This window comes from Rutidosis leptorrhynchoides, chromosome 10 (genome assembly GCF_046630445.1).
Source record: "Rutidosis leptorrhynchoides isolate AG116_Rl617_1_P2 chromosome 10, CSIRO_AGI_Rlap_v1, whole genome shotgun sequence".
NCBI lineage: Eukaryota > Viridiplantae > Streptophyta > Magnoliopsida > Asterales > Asteraceae > Rutidosis > Rutidosis leptorrhynchoides.
Window position 1 is genome coordinate 67,365,046 of NC_092342.1, and position 18,494 is coordinate 67,383,539.

Consider the following 18,494-nt stretch of genomic DNA (forward strand, 5'->3'; position numbering starts at 1 on the left):
AGTAGATGATGAATGGTTGAATCTCGCAATTCTTTATTTATGCGAATGTGCGCTTAACACTTCCCTCAAATGATCTTCTTGGACGACGACCCGGTCTATAATTCTCCTCTAGATCACACATTACACGTCCGTTATCTTCGGTTTTCATATTGTGCAATACAACACAAATGAACTAATTCTTCGAATTCTTTGGACATAGAATTGTCGACTCGAGTTTTTAATGATTTGTCAACGACCTTGAAGCACTCCTAATGCCCGTTCGATATCTTTTCTAGCAGATTCTTGAAACTTTTTGAATTTTGCTACTTTTTGAATATATCCATACATAAGCGTGTCAAATCCATAAATTATACGAGACCACTTCTTCTAGCATGATTGTTGGATATTCATGATCGTCTCGTGTATATTACTTGTCATTGTTCATGATTATTGTTATCAACAAAATATGATTAACGTTTGAATATTAATGTTGGGTCTTAAACCAACAATGCGTGTGTATATATATATATATATATATATATATATATATATATATATATATATATATATATATATATATATATATATATTTTCGTAGTTGGGCGTTTGTAATGGATGGATATTTGAAAACGGTTCTTAAACAAATGATGGATGAATATATTAGTTGCACATAATACTCACGTGCTTATATTATGCACGTAACATTCTACCCGGTGGAGATGGGTTATGTTATGTTTTGCATCTTAAATAAAAGACTCCTTAGCAGTTAGTGACTGATTACCAGAGTATGTCCAGAAATATCACATCGTCGAAAGCCTCAGTTGGTTGAGTGGATCCTTAGCGCATACAACCACCGAGCGATTTATTGAGTGGTAAAAAACATCAATTAGTTCTGGGGCCATATCCTTAAAAAAATAGGTGCATTTCAAATTCTGGGGTAGGGGGTGGGGAGCTTTCTCTAAGGTTGTGTTTCTGTTATCCTTCACTTTGTGCGGGACAAGCAGTTAACTTAAAGCATTTCGAGTACGTTTTGCTCAATGGATGCGATAAGTTTCTTCCTAACGAATGTATGACTGGTAAAATAAGAGGATTCTATATCAAAAGTGGCCTTATAAAAAAGTATTCAAAAAAATGTCACTGGGTCATAAAAGTTTGAAATTATTTATGAAAATGTCACTTCATCATATTTACAAAAGGGGGATGATTCTCACACACACTTTTTTGATCCTCACACACCAATTGAGTATTATTAGAAGAGTAAAATGTTAAAATAAGTGTGTGAGGATCAAAAAAGTGTGTGTGAGAATCATCTCCCTTTACAAAAATGACCCCACTCTTTTTTTATAAAATGACGATATTTCTCGCCATAAAAATAAAGTGATCTGATGACCTATTGCTTAACTTCCCATTCTCTATAAAATATTAAGTGATTGTTTAAATGAAACAGTTTAATGATATATTTTAGGTATTAAGTGAACGTAAATGCTAAAGTTATTTAGTTTAATGACCCGTGAAACCACATAGTCTGACTAAGAAACTCGTTAGCTGAACATTTCATCAAACACCTAAAATGCATTTTAAACAATCCACATCCAATCATAAGAGATAATATTGGTTGTCATTTTATTTTAAAAGTATAAATTAAAATATAAATTTAGAATTGTTTTCCTTCTGCCTAGCTTTTATACCTTCTCGTACTCAATTCAAAATAATTAATTAAAATAATTCAAAATTATTTAATTTTAATATTTAAAACAATAATTAATTAATAAGATTTAATAATAATAATTAATTAATAAGATTTAATTTTAAATCAAAATTATTTAGATTAATGACATCACCTACTATACTTAGATTTTTTTTCTTTTTCTTTCTATTTTTTCTTAACAAATGAATTAATCTAATAATGATCTTGTAGGATTTTAATATTAACTATAAATTTCACATTACAAAAATTTAATGACAACCCGGTGCTTTGCCCAAAAAACAAACAATGGTCCAACGCATAATTGTCTTGTGATCATGCCATTGTAGATTATAAGACAAGATTTAATGACAGTCAAGCATAGTAGCTTAATGTTAAATATATACTTGAAAAGAAAAATAATATTCGAGTCCATGGATTGCCATATGCAATAGCTAGTCCTGTCTGAAATCTTGGTCAGTAAGACTGGTCAAAGTTTGACCAAAACACCCTCTTTATTGATTCAAAACTACATCTAGTTTTTGTTTTTATTGACAACATATAATATTATGAAAATCGTTTGGTTACTACGAGTAAATTTTTACAAATTTTTTAAAAATAAAGTGACAAAGAGAACGAAAAGTGAGTTATCCAATGTGATAGTCATAAAATAATTTATGAACTTTGTTTGTATCGTTTGTTTGTATTTGTAATTTGCATAATTATAAATATTCACGTTGTAATAGACGCTACTTAGTTAAGGGCTAATTATAATTTATATTTAGTTGCTCTGAGACATTCCGTTCTTCTCAAGTTCAACGTTTAGGAAGTATTGTCTAAAATTTGAAGGAACTAACCAGTCACATACTCGGTAGAAGATTAGTTGAGGGCTAGTCGGTCATTCTAACTTTAATTATAATTGTATTTTACCTCTTTTGACTGATTTTAATGAAACAAATTTTATTTTAGCTTACTAAATTTGACTTTTTACAAATATAACCAAACATACACTAGTTACAACAACAACAACAACAACAACAACAACAACAACAACAACAACAACAATAAAACCCAATACCACATGAGTGGTATATGAAGGTGAGATGTAGACAATCCTTCCCCTATCCGAGTATAAAAAGCAAATCATTTCTCCATCCAGAGTGAAAACACTCTCAAAAGTAGAGAAAGTCATCCATCTCTTTATTCGACGGATAAAGAGATTGCTTCCAAGTGGACCTCTGGCCAATAAGTAGAAAATTTTTTTGTTTTAAAAAATAGTAAAATAAAATTGAGACGCCATGAAAATGGTACAATCAAATTTCCATGGATTTTAAATCCTGCCTGGAATTCAATTTAAGCTCCAAACGGCAGTCAAGACGCCAATAAATCGACGCTTACTAGTTAGTTGAGGGTTAATCATAATTTATATATAGTCACTCAAGATCTTGGAGGAACTAATCGGTCATATAGAAGATTGGTTGAGTTCTAGTAAGTTGTTCCAACTTTCATTATGATTGTGCCGGATTCCTTTTGACTGATTTTGATCAAATACATTATATCATGATCAATTTAGTTGGATTTTTCACAAATTCAACCAAATCAATTCTTCAAGTCGAAAACTAGTTGGACTACTCGAAAATCTAGACTAGTCGAGAATTTTACAACCATAATAATTATCACTAAATTTGTAGAAGTGCTGATTCGTACACCATTAAGTTTTAGTCATACACTACCAAATGTTCATTAAAGCATTGTATTGTCCAACAATTTACTGTACATTTGGTGGTGTATGACTAAAATTGGTGGTGTACGAATCAACTCCCAATTTATAAAAGTATATGGTCAAAGTCAACTTTATAAAGTTGAATTCCATAGAAGCTTTTTGAATTGGTCAGAAAAGATGAATAAAGAAAACTTTTTGTCAAAGTTAAAAACTTGCAGATGGGGATGTCTTAACTTCTCTTTGTTTTATGCTATTCTTTATTCAACCAACAAACAAAATAGTTTCTTTTGTTACCTTCAACCCAACCAACTACCAAACATCCTCAATACCTTTAGTTCCTCAAATACAAAAACTTCTACCAAATCAATTTAATCCAGAAGATTAAAAAAACTTAGTTCAATCTTTTTCAAAGGAAATACAGATAAGATTTATATTAATTTGTTTGTATAAAAACTAAAAAACTGTTCATACAAGATGTAAGCAATTGTTGTTTTTTCCTTTTATAGTGAAAACCAACCACTTCTACTGTGAGAGTGATATCATAATCAGTTACTACTATCAAATACAACCATTCTAAATAGAATGTAAAAATGATAACATGGACATTGATGATGAAAGCCATAAATTCACATTCAAATGATCATAGAATAACAGAAAAGCTAATTTGAACAAAAATACCAAATACATATTGTGTTTAACATTTACATTCCCACAATACTTTCAAGATCCCTTCTTATGCTAGCAGAGCAAAGAGAGCTTTTTTTTAAAAAAAAACTATGATTTGTTTATGACCAAAAAACCAAATACAAATGGAATGAAAACCTCAAACCATTGATCATTCACTTCCTCTATTAATCGAATCAAGTCCTTGAGTTCTACTCTTAACAATTCGATGAAATACGTCCCTCACTTGCTTCTCTAACGGATCCAATCCGTTCTTCAAAGCTCCATACACAATCTTCAATTCTTCTACTCGTTTTCTAACCTCTTCTTCTTTCGCTTCCCCTATCGGAAACACAATTGAATCGGTTAATTCGTTCATATGACGAGCTGATTGCTCAATCCCATAAATCTCCTTCAAAAGCCCACATGTATTCCTCCTTCCCCTTTTTTTCGCCTCATCCAATATCCTTTCGTGCAACGAAAGAATTGGGCTGCCCCAATTGAAGTTTCTAGGCACGTTGAAATGTGATTGTAACCCGCGATCTTGACAAGGGATTGCAGCCACTAAAGCCCACATCACGAATAAAAACACGTAACTCATCGTATAAACAGCCACTGCAAGTCCATTAGTAGCAATAATCTCATTAGTTTTTGGAGCAACAATGTTGTTACCAATTGCTTGGAGTTGTTTAGAAGCAGACCAAGATCTCGAAACACTCCAAGATAATGATCTAAAACTCTTTAAAGAGTTATGTCTAAGAGAATCCTTTTGATACCGGCCAAACGATCGGTTTCTATGACCAAGATTCGAGCTTGATTCTTTTTCATCAAGCATCCCAATTGCTAAATCAATCAAGGCCTTTTTCGCTCTACGAATTTGACCTTCACCAAGACTTTTTTCATTATCTAAAGCACATAAAACAATTTCCAATTGTTTCTTCCATTGTCTAATTTGCTCAATCCCATCTCTAATTGCATTACAAACATCTAAACCCTTAACACTCCTTTCAAAATAATCAGATACTAATTTCTCCATTGGTTGTTTACTCAATAAAGATTTATTATTATACAATATAATTTTAAATTCTTCTTGGCAACACAAGAAAACATCTAAGAGCTTTGAGATCCAAGAAACAGATAAAAGTTCATTTGAATCAACTAATGATAAATCATGAAATCTTTTAGCTACCTGTCTTTGAAAAGCTTCAACTTCATTATCTTGATTTGGGGCTTCAGGATCTATGGAATGAACAACTGGATCACGTTTCATACTGAGAATTGAACGCCCAAAATTTGTGAAAATTGGGGATGATGAGCCCTGATACTCTGTTCGCATTTTATACTCGCATCAATTAGAAAAATCCCAAATTTTTATGAGAACTCAAGACTTTGACCAAAAAAAGATTGAAACTTTTTTAGAATTTTGTAAAAATAGGGAAATGGGGTTTTAGAAAACTAATTTGGAGACAAAACCAATCAATTATTATGAGAATTTCAAGACTGTAGAACACAAAAAGATCGAAGTTTTTATGCTTTTATTGCAAATGGTGAAATGGGTTTAAGAAATTTAAGTTGGAAAAAAAAGTGAAATTGAGATTGTATGAAAAGATTGATGATGAAAGGGTGAAGAATGTTAGAAACCCTAAAGGCCTAAAGTGATTTATATATGGGAGAGTGATGTTGATTATGAACCGCGTATATAATGGTGTCTTGAAAGTGTACTCTTTTATAATTTTAAAAATATAAAAAATAAATTTTTAATTCGAAAATGAGACCTTTTCTATACGTTGATTTGGCTATATCCTTTTCTTTATATATTTTAAAGAATATTTTTAATTAAAATATTATAAACTTTACATGAAAAAAAATATATTAGTACCCTGTAGTTGAAGATCATGTGAATCTAGATGACGATCATCTATAATTGTTCTATTCTATTATAAAAACCGTTACACCGAAAGTAACCAAAAGGGTTCATTCACCTGGAATGACTATAAAACAACATTACATTCTTTTTTCTTCTTATCTTTTGTTTCATTTGAGATAATTGCACTCATTATTTATTATTTCTGAAAAAAAAAACATTTAATTTTGATGCAATAGCTTTCGGATATCAGGTGGTATATTTAACAGTTAGAATCAAAACACTGTGTAAAAAATTACTAATGTATACCCTATTCTGTTGTTAAGTTTTGAATACGGTTTGATTTTGAGTAAAGAGGAATGTCTCAACAAATTTTTATAAATAAAGATGAGCGTTATAACACAATATAATGTGAAGAAACCGTACCCAGGCTGTGGTCTAACTGAAAGGTGCAGTTTTGTCTGATCTTCACGTTATTACTCAAAATAAATATCGAAACGTAAGGTTGCAAAACTATCACATGTTTGAAAGAGTCTACTGGTATGCCCAATACCTTGTGTATTGGATGGGATGAGAGGTCTAAAGTTCAAGTCAATCTCTTAAAAATATTCAGTGTATTTACCCGATTATGGTTTGCTCCGTGAAGATTTTACCAACCTGTATTCCAGGATTTCAGCCCGCTCAGTCTTTCTCTCAAAATGATTTAAGGTCCGGGTCCCTATGATGTAGTTCGGATTTCCGTCTAAAAGTGCGTGTATGCGTAAAAAATAATCGGGTGGGTGATTTTTATCCTCGTCATTAATTTCAAATATTTGTCTTCTAAAAAAGTTGTGAAGAAACCCAAATAAATCTGAACCTAACACTGAATAAAAGGCCAAAGACACATGAATATATGATATTTTTGCTCAAACTGTGAAAGCCTACTTGAATATATTATCTAGCAACAATATAGTATTTACAATGATTAGTAGTTATCTTTGGCGTATGCTTATACGTCATAGAATAGATTATTTTATAATCATATTAAGATTATGCCTTTTTTATCAAATTTATCTTAAACACACATAGGTTCTTTATAATCTTATAGTTTTGTTGAGTCAGTGGTCCCTAACAAACCCTATCATTCATGAAGTCAATTTCCCATTAATGATCGTCAAATTCGGGATTAATCCCTGTTTAATTTGTTCAAGTTGGCCGATTAATCATGTCAAAATAATCTCTCAACGTCAGTCGACATCAGTCAACGCTGGTCAACTAGTGAAAATCCTATGCGCATTTAGTTGGTGAAAATCGGACAACACCCGATTAAGCTTCTTAATCCTAATTGACTGAATAATCCCTAAATTCCTGGCCTATTAATTCTCGAATTGCGATCCTTACAACCTTGCTCTTAGTATGGGAGAAGATCTTGTGTGTTTGTCTAAGTGTTTAACAGAGTAATTTAATCTCGACTTGGTGTATCTTGGTCACTAGTGTGGTCTAAGTGGATGATAAATAGATATGGATATGGATATAGATATGGATAATGTGAAAAATTAGTTGATCGAGTATAGATGATAATTTTTCATCAATGAATATATCCATTGAAAGGACCCGTTCATATACATTATAAACGATTCACAATAGTTGATTTCATTGCGAGGTATTTGACCTCTATATGATACATTTTACAAACATTGCATTCGTTTTTAAAAGACAAACTTTCTTTACATCGAAAATTGACGGCATGCATACCATTTCATAATATATCCAACTATAATTGACTTAGTAATAATCTTGATGAACTCAACGACTCGAATGCAACGTCTTTCGAAATATGCCATGAATGACTCCAAGTAATATCCTTAAAATGAGCTAATGCACAGGGGAAGATTTTTTTAATACCTGAGAATAAACATGCTTTAAAGTGTCAACCAAAAGGTTGGTGAGTTCATTAGTTTATCATAATCAATCATTTCCAATTATATAATAGACCACAAGATACTCATATTTAGAAAACAATCTGTGTAGGTCTACTCCTGCTATAAATCATTCATATGAAGAACACCGGAACCTTTCAAACAACTCACCAACGGTAGCTAATGCGTGCGTGCAATGCAAAATCATCTCACCGTGGTAGTTAATACAATATAATTTTACAACGGGATCTAATGCGTGCGTGCAATGCAAAATCATCTCTCCGAGGGTAGCTAAAACGGGAGCTAATGCGTGCGTGCAATGCAAAATCATCTCTCCGTTACTAACTACAAAATCGAATACAATACAATACATCGGGAGCTATTGCGTGCATGCAATGCAAAATCATCTCGCCGATGGTAGCTAAAACGGTAGCTAATGCGTGCGTGCAATGCAAAATCATCTCACCGTTACTAACTACTAAATCGAACCATTTCGGGAGCTAATGCGTGCGTGCAATGACAAAATCATCTCACCGATGGTCGATAATACAATCTTTATAGAAATCGAACCTCTGAATCTAAATAATTCTATCATAGAATGTAGTTTTGAATAATTGTGTCTATTTCGTCAAACGTTTATAAAAGCAGTTCATGTATTCTCAGTTCAAAAATATATCTCAAAGCATTTAGTAAAACAGTTATAAAAACAGCGCATGTATTCTCAGTCCCAAAAATGTAAAGAGTAAAAGGGAGCAAATGAAACTCACGCATATAAATATTGTAAAACAGTTAATAAAGCATTTGCATTTATTCTCAGCCCAAAAATGTAATGAGTAAAAAGGGAGCAAATGAACTCAGAATACGATATTTTGTAGTAAAAATATGCATACGACGATATCGAACAATGCAGGGTTGGCCTCGGATTCACGAACCTATATCATTTGTATATATATTAATACACATAATCGTAATCGAATAAGTTTATATATATATATATATATATATATATATATATATATATATATATATATATATATATATATATATATATATATATATATATATATATATATATATATATATATATATATATATATATATATAATTTACTAATTATATCATTTTTTGATTAATAATATATATACGTTTCATATATTCATTTTGTATATAAAAATATTAATTTTGTTATGTTATAAGTATTAAATATATCTTTATATATATATCATTTGTTTATTAAGATAATTATTATAGTAATAATCAAATAATATTTGTAATGATAAATATGATAATGATAATACTTAATATTAGTAATAAGGATAATAATTCTATTAGTGATATAATTAATGATATTAATAATAATAATTGTAAAAATATTAATTTTACTGTTAGTGTTAGTTATGATAATAATTTTAGTAATTACATAATTATAATAATCATTATAATATACATAATAATACTTATAATGCTAATAATAATAATAATAATTATGATACTTATAATGATAATTATAATACTAATAATAATTATAATACTAGTAATAATACTAATAATAATACTATAACTTATAAAATGATACAAGTATTAGTTTTTAATGAAACTAATAATAAATTTTATGATTTTTATAGAAATTATAATAATATTCATAATATTCATAATCATAATAATAACAATGATAATAATACTAATAACAATTAAAATCATAATGATAATAATTAATATTCATGATAATCAATAATAATAATAATAATAATAATAATAATAAAAATAATAATAATAATAATAATAATAATAATAATAATAATAATAATAATAATAATAATAATAATAATAATAATAATAATAATAATAATAATGATGATGATGATGATGATGATGATGATGATGATGATAAAAATACAACCTTTGTAGAAAAGCTAAAAAAAATGTCGTTGCACAGACTCGAACCCGAGATCTCCCGCTCACCCCTAACAAGCTGAACCACTCTTCTACCTAGTATCTTTCTGTTTTAATTTAACTATTAAAACCATATAACCTGTTTTGTTTTCTGATTACTCTTTCTTCTTCTTCACCAATTAAATCAACCAGTGACCATTTTATCATACTAACGAATATTAAGGTTTAATTAGGAGGTGAATATGCAACGAAACAATTTTTAACAGTTGTTGTTGATTAATAAACAAAAAAAAAATTTATAAAAAAAAAATATCTGCTGTTTCTTCACGGTTCAAAACAAAAAAAAATATTGATTTTGATTTCTGGAACGTTACAGACAAAAATTATAACACGAAATGTGTTTCAAATCACACCTATTAGCTTTATCAGTCGTCAATTTAGCTTGAAACATCAAAAGGATTACGAATTTTGTGAAGAACAACTCAGTTGACTTTTATTTCAAAATATTTGACCTCAAAATTCGAATTCGTTATGAAAAATTGGAACTTGAGATTTTACAGGAAGTTTAATAAAAAGAGTCCTAACCACTCTGCATTAACACATTTTGGAGTTTCATTCAATTTCGTGCTTTTGAATAAAATGTATCAAGAACAGAGCCCGTCGGTCTGTTTCTTAATATTTATGTTTAATTAATCAGCTAAAAACAGATATATTGGATAATTTATAATATTGGTGAGATATTCGAATGGGTTTTTGTCTAATGAATTGAACAATCGTTATATAGAACATGTGTGGGTTGACAGGTAAAAAAAAACAAAAAAAATAATATAGAAAGTCGATTAAGACTTGAAACAGAATTTGTAGGCTTGTGATTTGAGGTTGATTGGTAATAATGTGCAGACAGAAACAAATTTTAATTGTAGTTCGATAGAGATGTGAAACTGAACTCGATCTGTTTCTGATTCTCTACATATTAACTTAACTTTTGTAATTAAGTTTAATAATTATAATACTGTTAAATAATATTTAGTAATAATAATAATAATAATAATAATAATAGAATTAATAAGAAGGGTATTAATAATAATAATAACAAAATAATACTACATATTTATAATAATGACAATATTAATAGTAACAATATAAATAATAGTATTTATAATAATACTTATATTAATAATGATAATGAATAAATAATATTAATAACAATGTTAATAATGAAATTTTTAATAATGACATTTAAATTACAACTAACTTATACTTTTACTTAATCTTATAGTAATATTTATATATAAATTTTTTATTCTGATAATCATAACCTTACAATTATAACAATAATAATAATACTATTATTAATATTAATAGTAATACTAAAAGTAATAATAATATTACAACAACAACTATGTCTTAATTTGTAATAAAATTTAATATATTAATATCACATATAATTAATTATATAATATTTATATACTGTATATATATAATAACATATACAGAATATTTAATTTTATATATTTTAATATATTACACTATAATATACTCATCAATTAAGTATAAAAATCGTATATATATATATATATATATATATATATATATATATATATATATATATATATATATATATATATATATATATTCATTTTAATAACAACTTTTTTAATAACAACTTTTTATCTTGTATATATATGTTTACATCTTTAACTCTGATGATTGATTAGAAATTTTATTATTTCAATTTATTATATAAACTTATATATATATATATATATATATATATATATATATATATATATATATATATATATATATATATATATATATATATATATATATATATATATATATATATTAATTTACAACAATAGTTCGTGAATTGTCAGGAGTAGTCAAAGGATAAATGAATTCCTGTAAACAGTTCAAATTTTTGAGACTCAACGTTACAGACTTTGCTTATCGTGTAGGAAACATATAAAGATTAAGTTTAAATTTGGTCGGAAATTTCCGGGTCGTCACTGTACCTACTCGTTAAAGAAATTTCGTCCTGAAATTTAATAGGGATGGTCATGGCTAACAATAAAAATGTTTTCATGATGAATACGAGTTTTATCATTATTGACTAATATAGATAAAACGATTCGATTATGTGAAGCGTAAGAGTGAAGCTGTCATAAAAGAATGAAATGAGTAAATGCAGGTTCGTCTTAACCAGTGACGTAGTATTGGTTGATTTCCGAAATTTAAGGGATTTAAAGAAATCTTTGAAATCTGAATAAAATTTGATTCTTCGGAGATTAAGGAATAGGATCTTCTTTGGTTAAATGCGATAATCTGTTTTGTTTGCTCTGTCGGATATTTCATTATAAATCCACCCTCTTCATTTCCTTTATATTTTGAAGTTCCATCCTTTTATTTCCTCTTCTCGACTTTAAGTCAAGCGAATAATGGTCCAGAATTCGTAGATATGAAGTTTCGAATAAACATGACTAATGTTCTAAGAAAGAAATTGTAATAGCACGATCTTGATTGGTTAAATTACCAGAATTCAAGAGAAAAGATAGGACTATCAAGAAAATATGTTCTTGATATGTTTATAGATTAGATAGAATGTAAGAGTCTTGTAACATGGCATATGATGACGTTATGGTCTGTGAATCATCACGTTTCATTAGAAACTCAGCATGACTTACTGTAATATAATCACGTTGATCAAGTGTTATTATATTATACTAACTCATGCTTCAGTTCCCAACACTACTTCAAAAACATTCATATTTTAAATTTGAATCTTTCAGAATTTAGAAACTAAAACAGTTTCCTTTCTTATGTAACACTGATAGTGCGAAGAGATAATTGATTTCAGATAAGAATAGTTATGAAAATATCTTCAGAAATATCGAGAATATTTATAATGAAAGATACGATAATATCTTGGAATGTTAGAATCAAATTATGATGAAGAAATTCATTCACAATGATTTAGAGCGGTTAAGGAGCAAGGTATTCACTAAAGATTTCATCAGAAATAGAATCATCTGGATTCTTTATGTACATGTTTAGTCCTTTTGATTTGTCCATAGCCTCCTTCATGGTTTGCTCAATTCATTTTCCAATTTCAAACCTTCTCTTTTTCTGAGCTTTGCCAACATACTATTTTTTATCGTCAACTTTTGACGGTTAAGGTCGTTTACATTTTTGCTGCTTCATTCAGCTTTTTCAACATTCAGAGTATTGATTCGTAGACTGGGTGCTTTTCAGAATTTCAAAATTGAAGATCAAAATTTCTAGGAGTTACACGTTATATATAACTGTTGAAGTGAAAACGCTGCGAGATTCGAGATTGATGATTGATGCTTCTCGGTAGTTGGTATGGCAATTATTGTTACAAGGTATAGATGAATACACGATGGGGTTTCAATGAATATAATGATTTTTCGGAAAGTCCAAAATTCATTGAAGTTGTTGGTAAGTTTACTGCTAATGTGGTGGAATGTAAATGGTTCCCCGGTAACGATGACGAAGGCAAACTTATGTATCAATGTTATAATAGGCTAATCCGAATGAAATTCGAAGTTGATTTGCTGAAGCTGTGACAAAATTGGCTACTTTGGAAAGGGATTGCGAAGTTATTTTCGGTAATAACAATGCCAAAGGAGCTAGCACAGATGCGTTTTAAACGTTTACTCAGGTTCCGAGTGTTTTCAGGTGCATAACTATATGCATAAATCTTTCCTTCCGTAGATGAAGTGCGGTTGGTTCATCCTCTCGATTGAGGTGTTTTCAAGAATTATGAAAGGTTTGAATGTAGATTGTAATCGTCAATATACAAATGAGGTTTAAGATGAAATCAAGTGGCAAACTTGAAGAATTGTTTAGTTTCATATGTTATAATCAATATTTTAATTCATTTTAATTGTCCAATGTTGGTAGTCCACAGTTATTAGTCCATAGTTAGTAATTTAATAATTCATATATAATATTCGAATTAATTAATACGTATCGTGACCCATTGTATACATGTCTCAGACTCGATCACAACTCAAAGTATATATATTATTTTAGAATCAACGTCAACCCTGTATAGCTAACTCAATCATTATCGCATATAGAGTGTCTATGGTTATTCCAAATATTATATATAGATGCGTCGATATGATATGTTAAAACATTGTATATGTGTCCCGACTTATCCGACGATATTTAAAGTCCGTAAAGTAAATAACAGAAATTAAAAGACAATAAATAAAATTACGAGAATTAAAATTGCGATAATTAAATTGCGATAAATGTAATAAGGAATAAACAGTTAGCTAGGAACAGTTAGCTAGGATTTTGTTAGCGTGAATTCTTAACAAAATTTCTCATAGTTAATTTGTTTGTTTCTAACAAATTTTATTTTGTCCAATGTTTTCTTCATTATGCCACTTGTGGATTCTGATAGGTCAAAATCCAAATATGAAATTGAATGAAAATGGTTATTCTGCGGTGAACGGATACGTATATCGGTGGATGTAAGTAGGATAGTAAATGACTATTTAATCAGATTCAAAGAATGTACAGTGTAACTTATTAATGTGAAATCTAAATATTCTTCGGGTATTACCTACCCGTTAAAATATTTTTACCATTAACAGTTTGTACAAAAGAATTTTCAATTACAATCTTTATGAAAATATATATACATATATATTTTCTTCAGATGTAATCATGGATTTAATGAGTTAATATGATATTAATCTCATTTGCTTTTCGGGTTGAGCTAGAATAAATAATCTCTAAGACTTTAGAGATTACATAATCGACATGAATAACGAAGATAATTGATGTAGAACAAGATGTAGAACGATGATTATACTCGAGGTATAGATTGCGATTTTGAGGCATGTGATGTTGAAGCTTGGGTTGTTGGTGGTACTGGTGCTGTTGGTGTTGATGATGGTGGTACTGTTGATGCCGGTGATGTTGCTGGTGCTTGTAATCTTTGCACCATATTCTTCAAATTGATTACTCGAGCGTGAAGTTCGTTGACTTCTTCTATTATTCCGGGATGATTGTCGGTCGGAACGAGCGGAAGAATAAGGTTTAGAATTTTAGATAGAATATAATCGTGGCGAGATATTCAGGAAATGAGGGTGAAAATGGTGTTTCGATCAGGTTCGCCGGTGAATGCTTCGGGTTCTTCGTCAAGAGGGCAATTTAGTTGGTGGAAAGGATCGCCTTCTTCGCGTCTCTATTGCTTAAGTCGACTACGAACCCTTCAGATGAATTAGGGATGGTTAATTGGTTGAATTCATTATGGTGACACTGCTTCCGTAACTTAGGTGAACATTCATGTCGGAATAGCTGTCAAGTTCCGAAGAACTTGAACTAGTGACGAGTTCCATTTCGTACTTTCGAATAAAGGATTTTTTCAATATGAAATGTTTTCCGGCTATCGAATGGTATTCTAATTATATAGAATATCTACATATATGGAACAAAAGATTTCGTAGATTACGGAGGGATTTATAGAATATGTCAGGTAAAATTTACAGTAACAGATACGCTAAGATATGGATTAGCAGATACGATAAGATTTCGTCTATACACTATTCATGCAATCAATGAAGTAAGATATGTCTAGACTAAGAATGATAAGCATGAAATTTCCTAAGGATGATAAACAGATGATTTCCGACTAGAAGTGATAAGCAAAAATTTTGACATGCAGACACGGTCGAAGTCCAGACTCACTAATGCATCTTAACAACTATCAGTTAGACACACTAATGCAAGACCTGGTTCGCTAAGACCACCGCTCTGATACCAACTGAAAGGACCCGTTCATATACATTATAAACGATTCACAATAGTTGATTTCATTGCGAGGTATTTGACCTCCATATAATACATCTTACAAACATTGCATTCGTTTTTAAAAGACAAACTTTCTTTACATCTAAAATTGACGGCATGCATATCATTTCATAATATATCCAACTATAATTGACTTAGTAATAATCTTGATGAACTCAACGACTCGAAAGCAATGTCTTTCGAAATATGCCATGAATAACTCCAAGTAATATCCTTAAAATGAGCTAATGCACAGCGGAAGATTTCTTTAATACCTGAGAATAAACATGCTTTAAAGTGTCAACCAAAAGGTTGGTGAGTTCATTAGTTTATCATAATCAATCATTTCCAATTATATAATAGACCACAAGTACTCATATTTAGAAAACAATCTGTATAGGTCTACTCCTGCTATAAAATCATTCATATGAAGAACACCGGAACCTTTCAAACAACTCACTAACGGAGGCTAATGCGTGCGTGTAATTCAAAATCATCTCACCGTAGTAGTTAATACAATATAATTTTACAACGGGAGCTAATGCGTGCGTGCAATGCAAAATCATCTCTCCGAGGGTAGCTACAACAGGAGCTAATGCGTGCGTACAATGCAAAATCATCTCTCCGTTACTAACTACAAAATCGAATACAATACAATACAATACATCGGGAGCTAATGCGTGCGTGCAATGCAAAATCATCTCGCCGATGGTAGCTAATGCATGCGTGCAATGCAAAATCATCTCACCGTTACTAACTACTAAATCGTACCATTTCAGGAGCTAATGCGTGCGTGCAATGACAAAATCATCTCACCGATGGTCGATAATACAATCTTTATAGAAATCGAACCTCTGAATCCAAATAATTCTATCATAGAATGTAGTTTTGAATAATTGTGTCTATTTCGTCAAACATTTATAAAAGCAGGTCATGTATTCTCAGTTCAAAAATATATCTCAAAGCATTTAGTAAAACAGTTATAAAAATAGCGCATGTATTCTCAGTCCCAAAAATGTAAAGAGTAAAAGGGAGCAAATGAAACTCACACATATAAATATTGTAAACAGTTAATAAAGCATTTGCATATATTCTTAGCCCAAAAATGTAATGAGTAAAAAGTGAGCAAATGAACTCACAATACGATATTTTGTAGTAAAAATATGAATACGACGATATCGAACAATGCAGGGTTGGCCTCGGATTCACGAACCTATATCATTTGTATATATATTAATACACATAATCGTAATCGAATAAGTTTATATATATATAATTTACTAATTATATCATTTTTTGATTAATAATATATATACGTTTCATATATTCATTTTGTATATAAAAATATTAATTTTGTTATGTTATAAGTATTAAATATATCTTTATATATATATCATTTGTTTATTAAGATAATTATTATAGTAATAATTAAATAATATTTGTAATGATAAATATGATAATGATAATACTTAATATTAGTAATAAGGATAATAATTCTATTAGTGATATAATTAATGATATTAATAATAATAATTGTAAAAATATTAATTTTACTGTTAGTGTTAGTTATGATAATGATTTTAGTAATTACATAATTATAATAATCATTATAATATACATAATAATACTTATAATGCTAATAATAATAATGATTCTGATACTTATAATGATAATTATAATACTAATAATAATTATAATACTAGTAATAATACTAATAATAATACTATAACTTATAAAATGATACAAGTATTAGTTTTTAATGAAACTAATAATAAATTTTATGCTTTTATTAGAAATTATGATAATATTAATAATATTCATAATCATATTAATAACAATGATAATAATACTAATAGTACTAATAACAATCAAAATCATAATGATAATAATTAGTATTCATGATAATCAATAATAATAATAATAATAATAATAATAATAATAATAATAATAATAATAATAATAATAATAATAATAATAATAATAATAATAATAATAATAATAATAATAATAATAATAATAATAATAATAATACAACCTTTGTAGAAAAGCTAAAAAAAATGCCGTTGCATGTAACAACCCAAACCAAATCACAATCGAACCCGCTTAAAATATAACAAAAAAAAAAAATTTCTCTGGTCAGCTAATGACGCGGCGCGCCAAAAGCCTGCGCGGCGCGCCAAAATGGTCTGTCCCATTTTTCTATTTTTGTGAAAAAGATCGGCCACTTCCCGACATAATTAGACAAAACGCTTTTAACCACATATTCAAACATGTAAAACTAACACGATTCAAACATAAAATGAGTTTTACAAAGCGGGGCCCACATCGGCCGTTTTACGAGTTTAATACATAACGAGAGTTTCGACCACCAAAAAGTTTAAATGCCAAACGACTCAACGAGCATGGTATTTGGGGTTAAACTACCCAAGTCTCGGTCAAACTCCAAAAAGCCAACACTTCCAAAAAGGTATCCCCTATCAACAAAGCGGGAACTCTACTCCAAAATAATGCCCTTACCCTTGTCCACAACCGAACCTATAAAAAGGTAAACAACGAGAGGGTAAGTAAAGCTTAGTGAATGCAATAATTATACATATACATATATAATATATCTACTTGCAAACACTTACACAATACCGTACACAAGCTAGCAATTCGACAACTATGCAAAACATTATGCATATACCAATAACCGCAATTCACATTGAGCTAGCAATAACAAGAGCATATAGTTCATAATTAAATATGCTAATACACAATTCATACAACCATGGTTAACCAATCGTAAAAGGAATGGTACTCAAATTTCCCATTGGTGTTCATAACAACCGTTAGTGCACAACACATATATCACTAACCCTTGGACAACACATATCCGTTTATGAAATGGTTAGTGTACATAACATATAACACTAAATCGGACAACACATATCCATTCATAAATCATTAGTGTACAAC

At 29.4% G+C, this 18,494-nt stretch overlaps 1 protein-coding gene across 1 annotated transcript; it reads right to left on the reverse strand.

Annotated features, from left to right (window-relative positions):
- Positions 1-4,046: 4,046 nt before the first annotated feature.
- On the reverse strand, positions 4,047-5,674 carry LOC139872377 (protein ROH1D-like). Its single transcript, XM_071860236.1, has one exon. The coding sequence runs from the start codon at positions 5,383-5,385 to the stop codon at positions 4,222-4,224; it is 1,164 nt and encodes a 387-aa protein (XP_071716337.1). The 5' UTR covers positions 5,386-5,674; the 3' UTR covers positions 4,047-4,221.
- Between the last annotated feature and the right edge of the window lie 12,820 nt (positions 5,675-18,494).

Coding starts and splice junctions, on each gene's coding strand:
- LOC139872377 (XM_071860236.1), bottom strand. CDS start 5,385: ATGCGAACAGAGTATCAGGGCTCATCATCCCCAATTTTCACAAATTTT.